Source organism: Panulirus ornatus, chromosome 18, assembly GCF_036320965.1.
Source record: "Panulirus ornatus isolate Po-2019 chromosome 18, ASM3632096v1, whole genome shotgun sequence".
NCBI classification, from domain to species: Eukaryota; Metazoa; Arthropoda; class Malacostraca; order Decapoda; family Palinuridae; genus Panulirus; species Panulirus ornatus.
The window spans coordinates 25,346,204-25,365,814 of record NC_092241.1 but is presented as its reverse complement, the minus strand read 5'-3'; the positions used below and the strand labels follow the sequence as shown (position 1 = coordinate 25,365,814).

Sequence of the window (19,611 nt, the reverse complement as noted above, 5' to 3'; positions counted from 1 at the left end):
TATCTATAGCCCATGCCTCGCAACTATACAACATTGTTGAAACTATTATTCCTTCAAACATACCCATTTTTGCTCTCTGAGATAACATTCTCTCCTTCCACACATTCTTCATCACTCCCAGAACCTTTGCCCCCTCCCCCACCCTGCGACTTACTTCTGCTTCCATGGATCTATCTGCTGCTAAGTCTACTCCCATATATCTAAAACACTTCACTCCCTCCAATTTTTCTCCATTCAAACTTATATCCCAATTAATTTGTCCCTCAACCCTACTGAACCTAATAACCTTACTCTTATTCACATTTACACTCAACTTTCTCCTTTCACACACTTTTCCAAACTCGGTCACCAACCTCAGCAGTTTCTCACACGAATCAGCCACTTGAACTGTATCATCGGTGAACAACAAGTGACCCACTTCCCAAGCCCTCTCATCCCCAACAGACTGCATACTTGCCCCTCTTTCCAAAACTCTTGCATTTACCTCCTAAATACCCCATCCATAAACAAATTAAACAACCATGGGGACAACACACACCCCTGCCACAGACTGACATTCACCGGGAACCATCCACTCTCCTCTCTTCCTGTACGTACATCCTTGGTAAAAACTTTCCACTGCTTCTGGCAACTTACCTCTCAACCATATACTCTTAAAACATTCCACAAAGCGTCTCTATCAACCCTATAATATGCCTTCTCCAAATCCATAAATGCTACATACAAATCCATTTTCTTTCTAAGTATTTCTCACATACATTCTTCAAAGCAAACACCTGATCTAAACATCCTCTACCACTTTGGAAACCACACTGCTCTTACCCAATCTGATGCTCTGTACATGAATTCACCCTTTCAATCAGTACCCTCCCATATAATTTCCCATGAATACTCAACAAAAATATGCCTCTGTAGTTTGAAACACTCACCCTTATCCCCTTTGCTTTGTACAATGGCACTATGCTTGCATTCTGCCAATCCTCAGGCACTTTACCATGGCCCATACATACACTGAATATCCTTAGCAACCAATCAACAACACAGTCACCCCTTTTTTTTTTTAATAAATTCCACTGCAATACCACTAGGGAGTACTCTAAAAACAATATTTCAGAGCCAAAATATGCTCGGAATAATATACATTTATTTTTTTGTCTTCTACTACCAAGATTTCCAAATGTCCATGATCACACCTATGAAAAATACTATATGCTGCACATGACTACAAAAAATTGGACTTGGGGATGGCAGGGATTCTGTGCTAGCCTTCTTCCCCACTACACCAAGAAGTAAGGCATAGCAGAAGGATTCTTCAACATCAAGGTTATAAGTCCCACTTTGAGGCTACCTGCATTACTAGATCCCAAAAACCAACTAATCCTAGAAGAATTTTTCCCAGAAGACATACTGGGGAAAAAGGTAAATATTTTTACAACTATTTCAATCCATGGCCAAAGCTTCAGTTGCAACTGCCCTACTTCTAAACTGGAGATGCATACATCAGTAGTAACAAACTGGTTCTGGTAGCAGGGATCCACCTGGAATATCACCCCTAAGGAAAGGATTCAAATAAAATCCTTATCCCTTACAGACATTTCTGATAACACTGCGTATGCTTCCATCATAGGGCATCTGTCCAGAAAATGCATACTCATTTGAAAATGAGAGGTGTGGAGAAAAAGGGCTTTGGCCATAACAATGGAGGTCTTTTTCATTAACTCTAAGACAGGCATGGAATTGTATGATCATTTGTTTATAGAGCAAAGGATAGCCACAGTATTGTACACTTGACACTAGAGTCCCACTTTAGGAGAGTAGTTAAGAAGACAAACTGTCCTCCAGCAAATATCAAAATTGCATTAAATGTCTGGATACAAAAATATTCAGCAAGATGTTCACACCATACATAAGGCCAAAAACTATATACTAGGTGGCACATACTGCTGCTATTATGTAGCAGTAGTTGTGAGTGGTAGGGAACCAAAGATCTGGGAGGTACTGCCCGGATTTCAGCAGGGATAGTGGTGGCAGAGCAGTGGGGAGCATTGCAACATTTGTTACATACCCCTCTCAGGCCCCATTGCTGTCTTTTTTGTTGTTGTTGTTGTTGTTGCCTCAACCATGTGGGCTTCTGGCATTCATCTCTAATCCCATAACTGTGGAGGAAATCATGAAAAGGTCTTTGGGGCTTGGTTATGGATAGCAAGATGTGGTTTTGTTGCAAGGCACATAACAGATAGAGAATGGATATGAACAAAAGCGGCTCTTCTCCACCTATTCCTGGTGCTACCTTGCTGACATGGGAAATGATGGACGAGTATGAAAATATTTTTTTTTCATACCTGTCTGACATTTCCCAAGTAAGCATGGTAATACCTAGAAAAGATGAAGAGAGGCTGCATTCATGCACATCCATCTAAACCACAACCCCCTATCCAAAACCAGGCCCCATGGACTTTTCCATGGTTTCAACATGCTGCATCATATGCCCTGGTTCAGTCCACTGACAGCACATCACTCCTGTGTACAACATCGCTCTACTTTGCTCTATTCCAAGCACACCTTTCACCTTCCTGCATGTTCAGATTCTGACCACTCAGAATCTCTTTCATTCCATCTTTCCTTCACCAATCTAGTCTTCCCCTGCTCCTTGTCCCCTCCACTTCTGACAATATATCCTCTTTTTCAACCTCTCCTCACTCAGTCTCTCCATATGTACAAACCATTTCAGAACATCCTCTTCAGCTCTATAAACCATATGCCATTCATTTTGAGGCATGCTCGGGCCCTGACCACCCAAAATCTTTTTCACCTCATCCTTCCACCTACACTTTGATTTCCTCCTTGTCCTGGTCTTCTCCACTTCTGACACACAGATCCTCTCACTCAACCTCTCCTTACTCATTTGTTTCACATGTCTAAACCATTTTGGTACATCCTCTTCAACTCTCATCCACACTCCTCTTATTACTATATTTCTCTCATACCCTTCTCTTATCTACTCAATGAAACTATCTCTCACCACATATTGTCCTCAAACATTTAATTTCCAACATATTGCCCTCCTGTGCACATTCTCATCTACAGCCCATGATCCATACAACATCGTTGGGAATACTATACATTTAAACATATTCATTTTTGCCCTCTCTGATAATGAATATAGTATTAATGGATGGGGGTGGTGAGGGAGGCAAATGCATGAATCTTGGAAAGAAGGGTAAGTATGCACTCTGTAAGGGATGAAGGGAGCCTAAGAAATGACTCAGTTGTTGTTTGCTGATGATACAGCACTGGTAACTGATTTGAGTGAGATACCGCAGAAGATAGTGACTGAGTTTAGAAGAGTGTTTGAAAGGAGAAAGCTGAGAGTAAATGAGAATAAAAGCAAGATTATTAGGTTTGGCAGGGTTAAGGGACAGGTTTAGATGGATTATGATTCTGACTGGAGAGCAATTGGAGGAAGTGAAATGCTTCAGATACTTGTAAGAGAACAGGTAGCAAATGGAATCATGGTAAAGGATGAGAGTCATAGGGTGAGTAAAGGGGCAAATGTTCTGAAGAATGTGTGGCAAGAGAGGCCATTATCTGGAGGAGCAAAAATGGGTAACTTTGAAGTCATAGCAGTCTCATCAATATGATATGGATGCAAGGAATGGGCTATAGATAAGACTGTGCTGAGGAGGGCGGATGTGTTGGAATAAAGTGCTTGAGGACAATTTGCAGTGTGGGATGGTTTGATTGAGTAAGTAATGAATGAGTAAAAGAGAGGTGTGATAACAAAAAGACTGTGGGTGAGAGAGCTGAAGAAGGTGTGCTGATATGATTTGGACATATGGAGAGAATGAATAAGAAAAAGTTGACAATGAGGATGTATGTGTCAGAAGTGGCAGAACAAGGACGAGACCAAATTGAAGGTGAAGGATGGAGCGAAAAAGTTTTAAGCAATCAAAGTGTGAACATGCAGGAAGGTGAAAAGCATGCATGGGATAGAGGGAATTGGAATGATGTGTTATATATGTGCTATCAATGGACTGAAACAGCACATGTGAATGTCAAATTAGATTGTGGAAAGGTCTGTATGGCCTGGCTGTGGATTGGGAGCTGTAGTTTCAATTCAATGCATGTAACAGCTAGAGAATGGATGTGAGCAGTTGTGGCCCTTCTTTGTATGCTCCTGGCACTACTTTGCTAATGCAGTTAACAGTGATCAAGCATGAAAAAAATACTAATTTACTTATTATTTTTACTTAACTGCTGTTTCCTACATTAGTGAGGTAGTGCCAGAAGCGGACAAACAAATGGTGTCATTTGCTCATATCCACTCTCTAGCTGTCATGTGTAATGCACCAAAACCACAGCCTTCCATCCAAAACCAAGCCCCACAAACTTTTCTGTGGTATTCCTTCCTACTTCATATGCCTTGGTTTAGTCTACTGACAGCATGTCACTCAATGCATACCACATCACTTCAATTCACTGTATCCTATGCACACCTTTTACCTCCCAGCAAGTACAGACTCCAAGCATTCAAAAGTTTATTCACTCTATCTTTCCATCTCCCATCTTGTTTCCCCCTTCTCCCTGTTCTTCCATTTCTAATGCATTTATATTCTTTGTCAACCTCTCCTCACTCATTCTAAACATATTTCCAAACCATTTCTGCACAACCTTTCAGCTTTCTCGATCATACTCTTATCATTATCACAACTCAAATCTCTCTTACCCTACATTCTTTATTTGTTCAACTCTCCTCACACAACATATTGTCCTCAAACATTTCATTTCCAATGCATTCACCTTCTTCCATACATTCTCATCCACTGACCGTACCTCACATGCATAAAACACTGTCCAAACTACTATACATTCACCCTCCCAAAGTGTGACATCTCTTTCTACACATTCGTCAATGCTCTCTGGACCTTCATCCTCTAAGCTCCCATAGCTCCATTCACTGCCATGTCCACTTCCAGGTATGTGAAACATTCTACTTCCTTCAACTTTTCTCCATTCAAGTTTGCACCCCATCTAACATGTCTCTGCACTGCTTAACCCAATAGCTGTTTTTATTCACATTCATTCTCAACTTTCTCCTTTCATACACTCTTCCCAACCCAGACACCAACTGCTGCAGTCTCTCAATTAAATCTGCTACCAGTATTGTATCATATGCAAACAGTAATTGACACCTCCCAGGCATTCCCACCCTCAACAGACTGCATACTTGCCCCTATCTCCAAGATTCTTACAATTTCCTCCATTACCACTCAATCCATAAACAGATTAAAGAGCCATGGTGACAACATCCACCTGTGCTGCAGATCCACCTTGATCTGGAACCACTCATCCTGCTCTCTATCTAATCACATATATGAATTACTCTCTTGATGAAAAAATCCTCACTACTTCCTATAGCATTCCTCTTATACTGTATATTCACAACACTTTCCACAGGCATTTCTATCAACCCTATCATATGCTTTCTCTGGATCCAGAAAATGTCTCGTACAAATCCATCTGTTTCTCTAAGCATTTCAAGCACATTCTTCAAGGCAAACACATGATCAGTACATCCCCTACCACTCCTGAAACCACATTTTTTCCTCCCTAATCTGATACTCTGCACATGCCACCACTAACACCACCACACAAATCTAATGTAAATCCTAACTAACCAATCAACAACACACTTAACCCCCTTCCTTAAGAAATTCAACTGCAATACCTTCCACGCCAACCAACTCGCCAAATTTCATCTTATACAAATCTCTCACCACCTTCTTTGGTGTCACTGGACTCTGTCTGCTCAAGGTTACACCGTAAGAGAAAACTTATCTTTGAAAAGGTTGTATCATTAGGAAGAAAGTCTTGTCAAAGAACTTCTCACTCCAAAAATCTTCACATCTCCCTGCTACTGGAAGTAGTTCAGCATTGGCTTGCAAGCACCTCTTAAGAGAGATAGCAGGTAATGCCACGACCTACAGAAATTGTTCTAGTGTAATAATAAATGAAAAATATATACGGTACGTACATCTCTGAGGGTAGGGGAGAAAGAATGCTTCTCATGTATTCCCTGTGCATTGTATAGAGCAACTAAAGGGGGCAAGAGTGGGGGTTGGAAACCCTCCCTTCTTTGTATATTAATTTCTGTAAGTTAAAATAAAAGGATCCATGCAATGAGTTATCCTCCCTGAAGGCTCAGGATGGGGCATCTGCATACGTGTGGATATAATCAAAAAGAAAAGAAGGGAGAGATTGGTAGTATATTTAAGGAGAGGAACCTGGATGTTCTAGCTCTCAATGACACAAAGCTAAAGGAGAAAGGATTAAAATAGTTTGTGTGAGGATGAGAGCTTAGGAAAGGGTAACACTGATGCTGAAGGAGTTGTGAGGACATGGGTAAGACTGTACAGAAATGAGGTCCACACTGATATTAGTAAACATGAAACTGGATTACAAAAGCTGGGATCAGTGCTTATGTCCCTGTAAATGAAAGGAGAAAGGAAGAAAGACAATTTTGGGGGGAGGAATAATTGAATAAATACATTGGAAGTATTAATGCAAGGGACTGAGTATTAGTGATGGGGGATTTGAAGGCCACAATGGGTAATATGTCAGATAAGGGTATAATTGATGGCATGGGGTATCCAGTTATGGATACCCAATGAACATATTGGTAAACAGCTTATGGAAAGGTGTGCTGAAAAAGGAATGGTGACTGGGACTACCTGGTTAAAAAGAGGAAACAGACATAATTGGGTGAGTACAAAAAATGGAAAGCGTGCATTAGTGAATTATGTATTAAATGATATATATGTATGCCAAGGAGAGACTCCTGGATCTGAAGATGATGAAAGGGGCTGTCTGCAGGACTCAAGAGATGGACACCTATAAATTCAAAATTCCCTTCTGGAAGAGAACAAACACAGTCCCTAACACCTGCTGCACCAGACATATAACCTCCACACTTATGCACATATCTGCAGAACCTTCACTTCACAATCACCACTAGAAAGAAAACATGAGAGACAGTAATGTACATAATGCTTATGTAAATATTGTTTAGTATTTTTCAATGAAATATCTGTCTTTCACAACTTATTGGTGCAGATAAAGGAAGGGATGTAAAAATCATGGTGGCTTTGGAAATGTGAAATTTTGGATAATAGTCTGGTCCAGTCTGGTGTACATACACAATGTACTGGAAAATTTTTGTGGTTAGCAAATAAAAATTTCTGTATACACCAGTAGCTTCTAAACTAACTTAGCAAAGTTCTTGTTAAGCCCCCCTCCTTCACATTAATCATTATTTTAGGTAAGGGCAAGTACTACATTTCTCCTTACCAGTTACTTAAGTGTTATCATCAGCTCCTTACAGCAACTTGATTTGCATTTTCTCTCTCTAGGCATCATTTTTGATATGATGTTATACATTTTATGTTTGATGATACATCATTTCTTTGAATTCTTATAAGATGATAAGATTTCTTGAAAAAATAATTAGCAAGGGTGATTAAATGGAAGACCAAAAGAAAAGTTTGAAGAGCAAACAGTCTTGTTAGGTCACTGTCATTATCAACTTCTTTGCTTGCTATTCAAGTTAGGGCTCTCCTGACAAAAGGCCTTCTCACCCCTAGCTAACAGTATTTTGCAACCCACAGAGGCACACCACTTGCTTTGGAAACCATTGCCACAGACTGAGGAGAGGGTATACAATCATGTTTAAATAAGTCTGGTCATAGGTCAAATGAAATCTGCTGGTCTACTGGGGACTTAGGTGAGGTATGATGCAAATGCAGTGGGCTAATAGTTTTCATATGGTGCTTAACACAGTCTGAAAACTGATATTGCAGATACCAATGGATCTTTTATAGTAATGTATGACTGGTGCAGTCCAGTGATGAATCCTAGACATATCAATACAGTCAACTTGGTAATTTAATAAATGTCAGGGACATAGGATGTACATGACTGGATAGCAAGTACTTAAGACATGATAGATGAAATAAGGAAAAAATATGGCAATTAAGAAGTTATTTAATGTATGTTATAAAATCACATTCATGAGAAGGAGCATGTAGAAAAGATTTGCACTGGCTGGCTGTCTGATAAATGGTAAAGCACAGAGAATTCATCTAGTTAGAAAGCAGCTCAAAACTGTTAATTCTAAAGCAGTCTCACTGAATAATAAACTGAATCTAGACACTGCAACAAAAAACAAGGGCTAAACTATAATTTTTCAACTGAGACTATCAATACTTTATCAACCACGGTGAAACCATAAAGGTATTATACTAACTTCATCATATGTACTGGCATGAATATTTCCAGGTGGGTTTCTCTGAGTGGCATGAATGGCAGGATTCCAGTGTACAGCTGCAACAGCATGAGACAAACCCGTCGAGCACTGAAGAGCAGGCACACATTGGGGTTCTGGCAAAATTGTGATATAAATGGTTTTTATCCACTTTCAATAACCACATGATAAATCTTTATGTACAGTATCCTAGTTTTAAACATATCATGGATATACTAAGGATAAATCATAAATATAATGAAAAGAGGCTCACTATCTTGAAAAATCCTGATCACTAAAGAAAAAAAAAAAAAAAACATCAAAAAGATGTCAGGTAAGGATAACCCTCACCTTTGAATACATGATAGGCAAATTAATAATTTTGATGTATCTGCTTCATAGTTTGATATATATATATATATATATATATATATATATATATATATATATATATATATATATATATATATCTTTCTTATTCTTTCAAACTATTCGCCATTTCCCGCATTAGCGAGGTAGCGTTAAGAACAGAGGACTGGGCATTGAGGGAATACCCTCACCTGGCCCAATTCTCTGTTCCTTCTTTTGGAAAATTAAAAAAAAAACGAGAGGGGAGGATTTCCAGCCCCCCGCTCCCTCCCCTTTTAGTCGCCTTCTACGACACGCAGGGAATACGTGGGAAGTATTCTTTCTCCCCTATCCCCAGGGATAATATATATATATATATATATATATATATATATATATATATATATATATATATATATATATATATATATATATATTTTTTTTTTTCCTTTGTCGCTGTCTCCCGCATTTGCGAGATAGCGCAAGGAAACAGACGAAATATGGCCCAACCCACCCCCATACACATGTATATACATACGTCCACACACGCAAATATACATACCTACACAGCTTTCCATGGTTTACCCCAGACGCTTCACATACCCCGATTCAATTCACTGACAGCACGTCAACCCCGGTATACCACATCGCTCCAATTCACTCTATTCCTTGCCCTCCTTTCACCCTCCTGCATGTTCAGGCCCCGATCACACAAAATCTTTTTCACTCCATCTTTCCACCTGCAATTTGGTCTCCCTCTTCTCCTCGTTCCCTCCACCTCCGACACATATATCCTCTTGGTCAATCTTTCCTCACTCATTCTCTCCATGTGCCCAAACCATTTCAAAACACCCTCTTCTGCTCTCTCAACCACACTCTTTTTATTTCCACACATCTCTCTTACCCTTACGTTACTTACTCGATCAAACCACCTCACACCACATATTGTCCTCAAACATCTCATTTCCAGCACATCCATCCTCCTGCGCACAACTCTATCCATAGCCCACGCCTCGCAACCATACAACATTGTTGGAACCACTATTCCTTCAAACATACCCATTTTTGCTTTCCGAGATAATGTTCTCGACTTCCACACATTCTTCAAGGCTCCCAGAACTTTCGCCCCCTCCCCCACCCTATGATCCACTTCCGCTTCCATGGTTCCATCCGCTGCCAGATCCACTCCCAGATATCTAAAACACTTCACTTCCTCCAGTTTTTCTCCATTCAAACACCTCCCAATTGACTTGACCCTCAACCCTACTGTACCTAATAACCTTGCTCTTATTCACATTTACTCTTAACTTTCTTCTTTCACACACTTTACCAAACTCAGTCACCAGCTTCTGCAGTTTCTCACATGAATCAGCCACCAGCGCTGTATCATCAGCGAACAACAACTGACTCACTTCCCAAGCTCTCTCATCCCCAACAGACTTCATACTTGCCCCTCTTTCCAAAACTCTTGCATTCACCTCCCTAACAACCCCATCCATAAACAAATTAAACAACCATGGAGACATCACACACCCCTGCCACAAACCTACATTCACTGAGAACCAAACACTTTCCTCTCTTCCTACACGTACACATGCCTTACATCCTCGATAAAAACTTTTCACTGCTTCTAACAACTTGCCTCCCACATCATATATTCTTAATACCTTCCACAGAGCATCTCTATCAACTCTATCATATGCCTTCTCCAGATCCATAAATGCTACATACAAATCCATTTGCTTTTCTAAGTATTTCTCACATACATTCTTCAAAGCAAACACCTGATCCACACATCCTCTACCACTTCTGAAACCACACTGCTCTTCCCCAATCTGATGCTCTGTACATGCCTTCACCCTCTCAATCAATACCCTCCCATATAATTTACCAGGAATATTCAACAAACTTATACCTCTGTAATTTGAGCACTCACTCTTATCCCCTTTGCCTTTGTACAATGGCACTATGCACGCATTCCGCCAATCCTCAGGCACCTCACCGTGAGTCATACATACATTAAATAACCTTACCAACCAGTCAACAATACAGTCACCCCCTTTTTTAATAAATTCCACTGCAATACCATCCAAAAATGCTGCCTTGCCGGCTTTCATCTTCCACAAAGCTTTTACTACCTCTTCTCTGTTTACCAAATCATTTTCCCTAACCCTCTCACTCTGCACACCACCTCGACCAAAACACCCTATATCTGCCACTCTATCATCAAACACATTCAACAAACCTTCAAAATACTCACTCCATCTCCTTCTCACATCACCACTACTTGTTATCACCTCCCCATTTGCGCCCTTCACTGAAGTTCCCATTTGCTCCCTTGTCTTACGCACTTTATTTACCTCCTTCCAGAACATCTTTTTATTCTCCCTAAAATTTAATGATACTCTCTCACCCCAACTCTCATTTGCCCTTTTTTTCACCTCTTGCACCTTTCTCTTGACCTCCTGTCTCTTTCTTTTATACGTCTCCCACTCAACTGCATTTTTTCCCTGCAAAAATCGTCCAAATGCATCTCTCGTCTCTTTCACTAATACTCTTACTTCTTCATCCCACCACTCACTACCCTTTCTAATCAACCCACCTCCCACTCTTCTCATGCCACAAGCATCTTTTGCGCAATCCATCACTGACTCCCTAAATACATATATATATATATATATATATATATATATATATATATATATATATATATATATATATATATATATACACATATATATATATATATATATATATATATATATATATATATATATATATATATATATATATATATACATATATATATATATATATATATATATATATATATATATATATATATATATATATATATGGATTTGTATGTAGCATTTATGGATCTGGAGAAGGCATATGATAGAGTTGATAGAGATGCTCTGTGGAAGGTATTAAGAATATATGGTGTGGGAGGCAAGTTGTTAGAAGCAGTGAAAAGTTTTTATCGAGGATGGAAGGCATGTGTACGTGTAGAAAGAGAGGAAAGTGATTGGTTCTCAGTGAATGTAGGTTTGCGGCAGGGGTGTGTGATGTCTCCATGGTTGTTTAATTTGTTTATGGATGGGGGTGTTAGGGAGGTGAATGCAAGAGTTTTGGAAAGAGGGGCAAGTATGAAGTCTGTTGGGGATGAGAGAGCTTGGGAAGTGAGTCAGTTGTTGTTCGCTGATGATACAGCGCTGGTGGCTGATTCATGTGAGAAACTGCAGAAGCTGGTGACTGAGTTTGGTAAAGTGTGTGAAAGAAGAAAGTTAAGAGTAAATGTGAATAAGAGCAAGGTTATTAGGTACAGTAGGGTTGAGGGTCAATTCAATTGGGAGGTGAGTTTGAATGGAGAAAAACTGGAGGAAGTGAAGTGTTTTAGATATCTGGGAGTGGATCTGGCAGCGGATGGAACCATGGAAGCGGAAGTGGATCATAGGGTGGGGGAGGGGGCGAAAATTCTGGGAGCCTTGAAGAATGTGTGGAAGTCGAGAACATTATCTCGGAAAGCAAAAATGGGTATGTTTGAAGGAATAGTGGTTCCAACAATGTTGTATGGTTGCGAGGCGTGGACTATGGATAGAGTTGTGCGCAGGAGGATGGATGTGCTGGAAATGAGATGTTTGAGGACAATGTGTGGTGTGAGGTGGTTTGATCGAGTAAGTAACATAAGGGTAAGAGAGATGTGTGGAAATAAAAAGAGCGTGGTTGAGAGAGCAGAAGAGGGTGTTTTGAAATGGTTTGGTCACATGGAGAGAATGAGTGAGGAAAGATTGACCAAAAGGATATATGTGTCGGAGGTGGAGGGAACGAGGAGAAGAGGGAGATCAAATTGGAGGTGGAAAGATGGAGTGAAAAAGATTTTGTGTGATCGGGGCCTGAACATGCAAAAGGGTGAAAGGAGGGCAAAGAATAGAGTGAATTGGAGCGATGTGGTATACCGGGGTTGACGTGCTGTCAGTGGATTGAATCAAGGAATGTGTATGGGGGTGGGTTGGGCCATTTCTTTCGTCTGTTTCCTTGTGCTACCTCGCAAATGCGGGAGACAGCGACAAAGCAAAAAAAATATATATATATATATATATATATATATATATATATATATATATATATATATATATATTCTCGATAGAAAAAACTTTTCACTGCTTCTAACAACTTTCCTCCCACACCATATATTCTTAATACCTTCCACAGAGCATCTCTATCAACTCTATCATATGCCTTCTCCAGATCCATAAATGCTACATACAAATCCATTTGCTTTTCTAAGTATTTCTCACATACATTCTTCAAAGCAAACACCTGATCCACACATCCTCTACCACTTCTGAAACCACACTGCTCTTCCCCAATCTGATGCTCTGTACATGCCTTCACCCTCTCAATCAATACCCTCCCATATAATTTACCAGGAATACTCAACAAACTTATACCTCTGTAATTTGAGCACTCACTCTTATCCCCTTTGCCTTTGTACAATGGCACTATGCACGCATTCCGCCAATCCTCAGGCACCTCACCATGAGTCATACATACATTAAATAACCTTACCAACCAGTCAACAATACAGTCACCCCCTTTTTTAATAAATTCCACTGCAATACCATCCAAACCTGCTGCCTTGCCGGCTTTCATCTTCCGCAAAGCTTTCACTACCTCTTCTCTGTTTACCAAAACATTTTCCCTAACCCTCTCACTTTGCACACCACCTCGACCAAAACACCCTATATCTGCCACTCTATCATCAAACACATTCAACAAACCTTCAAAATACTCACTCCATCTCCTTCTCACATCACCACTACTTGTTATCACCTCCCCATTTGCGCCCTTCACTGAAGTTCCATTTGCTCCCTTGTCTTACGCACTTTATTTACCTCCTTCCAGAACATCTTTTATTCTCCCTAAAATTTACATCGAGGATGTAAGGCATGTGTACGTGTAGGAAGAGAGGAAAGTGATTGGTTCTCATAGAATGTAGGTTTGCGGCAGGGGTGTGTGACGTCTCCATGGTTGTTTAATTTGTTTATGGATGGGGTTGTTAGGGAGGTAAATGCAAGAGTTTTGGAAAGAGGGGCAAGTATGAAGTCTGTTGGGGATGAGAGAGCTTGGGAAGTGAGTCAGTTGTTGTTTGCTGATGATACAGCGCTGGTGGCTGATTCATGTGAGAAACTGCAGAAGCTGGTGACTGAGTTTGGTAAAGTGTGTGGAAGAAGAAAGTTAAGAGTAAATGTGAATAAGAGCAAGGTTATTAGGTACAGTAGGGTTGAGGGTCAAGTCAATTGGGAGGTGAGTTTGAATGGAGAAAAACTGGAGGAAGTGAAGTGTTTTAGATATCTGGGAGTGGATCTGGCAGCGGATGGAACCATGGAAGCGGAAGTGGATCATAGGGTGGGGGAGGGGGCGAAAATTCTGCGGGCCTTGAAGAATGTGTGGAAGTCGAGAACATTATCTCGGAAAGCAAAAATGGGTATGTTTGAAGGAATAGTGGTTCCAACAATGTTGTATGGTTGCGAGGCGTGGGCTATGGATAGAGTTGTGCGCAGGAGGATGGATGTGCTGGAAATGAGATGTTTGAGGACAATGTGTGGTGTGAGGTGGTTTGATCGAGTGAGTAATGTAAGGGTAAGAGAGATGTGTGGAAATAAAAAGAGCGTGGTTGAGAGAGCAGAAGAGGGTGTTTTGAAGTGGTTTGGGTACATGGAGAGGATGAGTGAGGAAAGATTGACCAAGAGGATATATGGGTCGGAGGTGGAGGGAGCAAGGAGAAGAGGGAGACCAAATTGGAGGTGGAAAGATGGAGTGAAAAAGATTTTGTGTGATCGGGGCCTGAACATGCAGGAGGGTGAAAGGAGGGCAAGGAATAGTGTGAATTGGAGCGATGTGGTATACCGGGGTTGACATGCTGTCAGTGGATTGAATCAAGGCATGTGAAGCGTCTGGGGTAAACCATGGAAAGCTGTGTAGGTATGTATATTTGCGTGTGTGGACGTATGTATATACATGTGTATGGGGGTGGGTTGGGCCATTTCTTTCGTCTGTTTCCTTGCGCTACCTCGCAAACGCGGGAGACAGCGACAAAGTATAAAAAAAAAAAAAAAAATATATATATATATATATATATATATATATATATTTTTTTTTTTTTTCATACTATTCGCCGTTTCCCGCGATAGCGAGGTAGCGTTAAGAACAGAGGATTGGGCCTTTTTTGGAATATCCTCACCTGGCCCCCTCTGTTCCTTCTTTTGGAAAATTAAAAAAAAAAAAAAAGAGAGGGGAGGATTTCCAGGCCCCGCTCCCTCCCCTTTTAGTCGCCTTCTACGACACGCAGGGAATACGTGGGAAGTATTCTTAATCCCCTATCCCATATATATATATATATATATATATATATATTTTTTTTTTCTTTTTTTGCTTTGTCGCTGTCTCCCGCATTTGCGAGGTAGCGCAAGGAAACAGACGAAAGAAATGGCCCAACCCACCCCCATACACATGTATATACATACGTCCACACACGCAAATATACATACCTACACAGCTTTCCATGGTTTACCCCAGACGCTTCACATGCCCTGATTCAATCCACTGACAGCCCGTCAACCCTGGTATACCACATCACTCCAATTCACTCTATTTCTTGCCCTCCTTTCACCCTCCTGCATGTTCAGGCCCCGATCACACAAAATCTTTTTCACTCCATCTTTCCACCTCCAATTTGGTCTCCCTCTTCTCCTCGTTCCCTCCACCTCCGACACATATATTCTCTTGGTCAATCTTTCCTCACTCATTCTCTCCATGTGCCCGAACCATTTCAAAACACCCTCCTCTGCTCTCTCAACCACGCTCTTTTTATTTCCACACATCTCTCTTACCCTTACGTTACTTACTCGATCAAACCACCTCACACCACACATTGTCCTCAAACATCTCATTTCCAGCACATCCATCCTCCTGCGCACAACTCTATCCATAGCCCACGCCTCGCAACCATACAACATTGTTGGAACCACTATTCCTTCAAACATACCCATTTTTGCTTTTCGAGATAATGTTCTCGACTTCCACACATTCTTCAAGGGTCCCAGAATTTTCGCCCCCTCCCCCACCCTATGATCCACTTCCGCTTCCATGGTTCCATCCGCTGCCAGATCCACTCCCAGATATCTAAAACACTTCACTTCCTCCAGTTTTTCTCCATTCAAACTCACCTCCCAATTGACTTGACCCTCAACCCTACTGTACCTAATAACCTTGCTCTTATTCACATTTACTCTTAACTTTCTTCTTTCACACACTTTACCAAACTCAGTCACCAGCTTCTGCAGTTTCTCACATGAATCAGCCACCAGCGCTGTATCATCAGCGAACAACAACTGACTCACTTCCCAAGCTCTCTCATCCCCAACAGACTTCATACTTGCCCCTCTTTCCAAAACTCTTGCATTCACCTCCCTAACAACCCCATCCATAAACAAATTAAACAACCATGGAGACATCACACACCCCTGCCACAAACCTACATTCACTGAGAACCAATCACTTTCCTCTCTTCCTACACGTACACATGCCTTACATCCTCGATAAAAACTTTTCACTGCCTCTAACAACTTGCCTCCCACACCATATATTCTTAATACCTTCCACAGAGCATCTCTATCAACTCTATCATATGCCTTCTCCAGATCCATAAATGCTACATACAAATCCATTTGCTTTTCTAAGTATTTCTCACTTACATTCTTCAAAGCAAACACCTGATCCACACATCCTCTACCACTTCTGAAACCACACTGCTCTTCCCCAATCTGATGCTCTGTACATGCCTTCACCCTCTCAATCAATATCCTCCCATATAATTTACCAGGAATACTCAACAAACTTATACCTCTGTAATTTGAGCACTCACTCTTATCCCCTTTGCCTTTGTACAATGGCACTATGCACGCATTCCGCCAATCCTCAGGCACCTCACCATGAGTCATACATACATTAAATAACCTTACCAACCAGTCAACAATACAATCACCCCCTTTTTTAATAAATTCCACTGCAATACCATCCAAACCTGCTGCCTTGCCGGCTTTCATCTTCCGCAAAGTTTTTACTACCTCTTCTCTGTTTACCAAATCATTTTCCCTAACCCTCTCACTTTGCACACCACCTCGACCAAAACACCCTATATCTGCCACTCTATCATCAAACACATTCAACAAACCTTCAAAATACTCACTCCATCTCCTTCTCACATCACCACTACTTGTTATCACCTCCCCATTTGCGCCCTTCACTGAAGTTCCCATTTGCTCCCTTGTCTTACGCACTTTATTTACCTCCTTCCAGAACATCTTTTTATTCTCCCTAAAATTTAATGATACTCTCTCACCCCAACTCTCATTTGCCCTTTTTTTCACCTCTTGCACCTTTCTCTTGACCTCCTGTCTCTTTCTTTTATACATCTCCCACTCAATTTCATTTTTTCCCTGCAAAAATCGTCCAAATGCCTCTCTCTTCTCTTTCACTAATACTCTTACTTCTTCATCCCACCACTCACTACCCTTTCTAATCAACCCACCTCCCACTCTTCTCATGCCACAAGCATCTTTTGCGCAATCCATCACTGATTCCCTAAATACATCCCACTCCTCCCCCACTCCCCTTACTTCCATTGTTCTCACCTTTTTCCATTCTGTACTCAGTCTCTCCTGGCACTTCCTCACACAAGTCTCCTTCCCAAGCTCACTTACTCTCACCACCCTCTTCACCCCAACATTCACTCTTCTTTTCTGAAAACCCATATAAATCTTCACCTTAGCCTCCACAAGATAATGATCAGACATCCCTCCAGTTGCACCTCTCAGCACATTAACATCCAAAAGTCTCTCTTTCACACGCCTGTCAATTAACACGTAATCCAATAACGCTCTCTGGCCATCTCTCCGACTTACATAAGTATACTTATGTATATCTCGCTTTTTAAACCAGGTATTCCCAATCATCAGTCCTTTTTCAGCACATAAATCTACAAGCTCTTCACCATTTCCATTTACAACACTGAACACCCCATGTATACCAATTATTCCCTCAACTGCCACATTACTCACCTTTGCATTCAAATCACCCATCACTATAGCCCGGTCTCGTGCATCAAAACCACTAACACACTCATTCAGCTGCTCCCAAAACACTTGCCTCTCATGATCTTTCTTCTCATGCCCAGGTGCATATGCACCAATAATCACCCATCTCTCTCCATCAACTTTCAGTTGTATATGTATATATATATATATATATATATATATATATATATATATATATATATATATATATATATATATATATATACATATAAGTAAAATTGCTTGAGATTCAAATTTCTCAGAAAAATTAACATGCCAAAAAACATAATTCTAAATTTCTACCCTAAAACTAAATGCAAAAATCATCTATATCATGAATACAAGGGGAAACGCTCAAAAAGCACAGAGAAGAAAAGCATGGCAGGGATGGAAATTCAAAATATCCAAATATTGAAAAGTAATTTTTGTTGTAAATCTTATGATCCAACCATTCTATAGTATAGACGTAGAGTTAGCTCACAATGACTTCACTTCTATAACTCATAAACTTTACAATAAAATCCTCTAAGGAGCAATTCTTTCTCTAATCCTCTTCAGTTTCTTTCTATATAACCTTCCAGTACCTCTAGTAAACCACAATATGAAGGTTCTCTCATAGGATGATGACCTCACAACCACATCAGAACACCCTGACACCTCAATATAAACAATACATATGCAGCACCACATTACACAATTGGAACAATGATTCATCTAGTATGGAATGTTTGTATCACCACAGAAGCCTTTATCAGCAATTTTATACTAGGACAAACAAATCAAACCAGCACCCTCCAGTCACCTTCAATGGACAGTCACTACAAAAGAAAGCCACACATACTTGACATTATATTCGATATACATATGACATTCATTCCCCAAACCAAACACATCAGTACAAATGAAACACAAAAACTAAATACTCTCAAAACACTAACTGACACCATATTTGAACAACAAGAAATCCTCTAGGACCCTTTACAAATAATTCATCCACTTAACCCTAACTGCACTTCACCTGCCTTGTCATTCACCCTCTTACTTACTCCCTATCCCAAGACTCCATCCTATCTTTATGAAGCTGCTGGAGCACTAAGGAAGATGGCCATGTCCATTGGTCAGGACCATAGGTCATTAAGTGTAGAGATGGTGTGTGTGTGTGTGTGTGTGTGTGTGTGTGTGTGTGTGTGTGTGTGTGTGTGTGTGTGTGTGTGTGCATGTGTGTGTGTGTGTGTGTGTGTGTGTGGGAAAGGGGGAGAAGGGCAAATGAGAAGTAAATGATTGTAGTCTTTATTGTGGTAGATGCACCATGGGCATAAGGGACCTTGGGATATGTTCAAATGTTGTTTGTAGTGTTGTAAGGATGGGTGATGTTCAGAATATAGACAGGAACATGTGACTCGTGTTTCTGGAGAGTGTTGCTTCTGATGGGGAATGCCTGGAGAGATGAAGTTTAAGACTAAATTGGGAAGGTGGTAACTGTTTAGTACTTAATGGGTTATTTCAGTGTGAAATTTGTTGTGTTTGTGTTATATCTGTTGGGGGTTGGGAACTGTGAATCGAGGATGTTGAATTGTAAGGCAAGGAAATTTTTCATTTTTACTTAAGGATTGCTGGTCAGTGATGGATTGATATGAGCTGAAAGGATCTAGTGCTGTTGCAAAGAAGTGAGTGCCAATCAAGTTGAGGTGAGATTACACTGGTAGGACCTTAGTTTCACTGCAAAGGTGTTGAGTGTTTGTGGTTGCTAAGCAGCCAGTGATTGTTATGAGACCACAATTCTTTGTAGTTTGCTGCTTTGTTATATTTGCTTTTGAAAGTGTG

General features: G+C 40.6%; 1 protein-coding gene across 1 annotated transcript in view; it reads right to left on the bottom strand.

The window, feature by feature from the left end:
• Positions 1-19,611, bottom strand: part of LOC139755007 (lysophospholipase D GDPD1-like) — a 183,328-nt gene that overhangs the window by 37,899 nt on the left and 125,818 nt on the right. Inside the window, exon 5 of the mRNA XM_071672915.1 lies at positions 8,303-8,436. Within this exon, the coding sequence (XP_071529016.1) occupies positions 8,303-8,436 (134 nt within the window). The remainder of the gene's footprint in view (positions 1-8,302; positions 8,437-19,611) is intronic.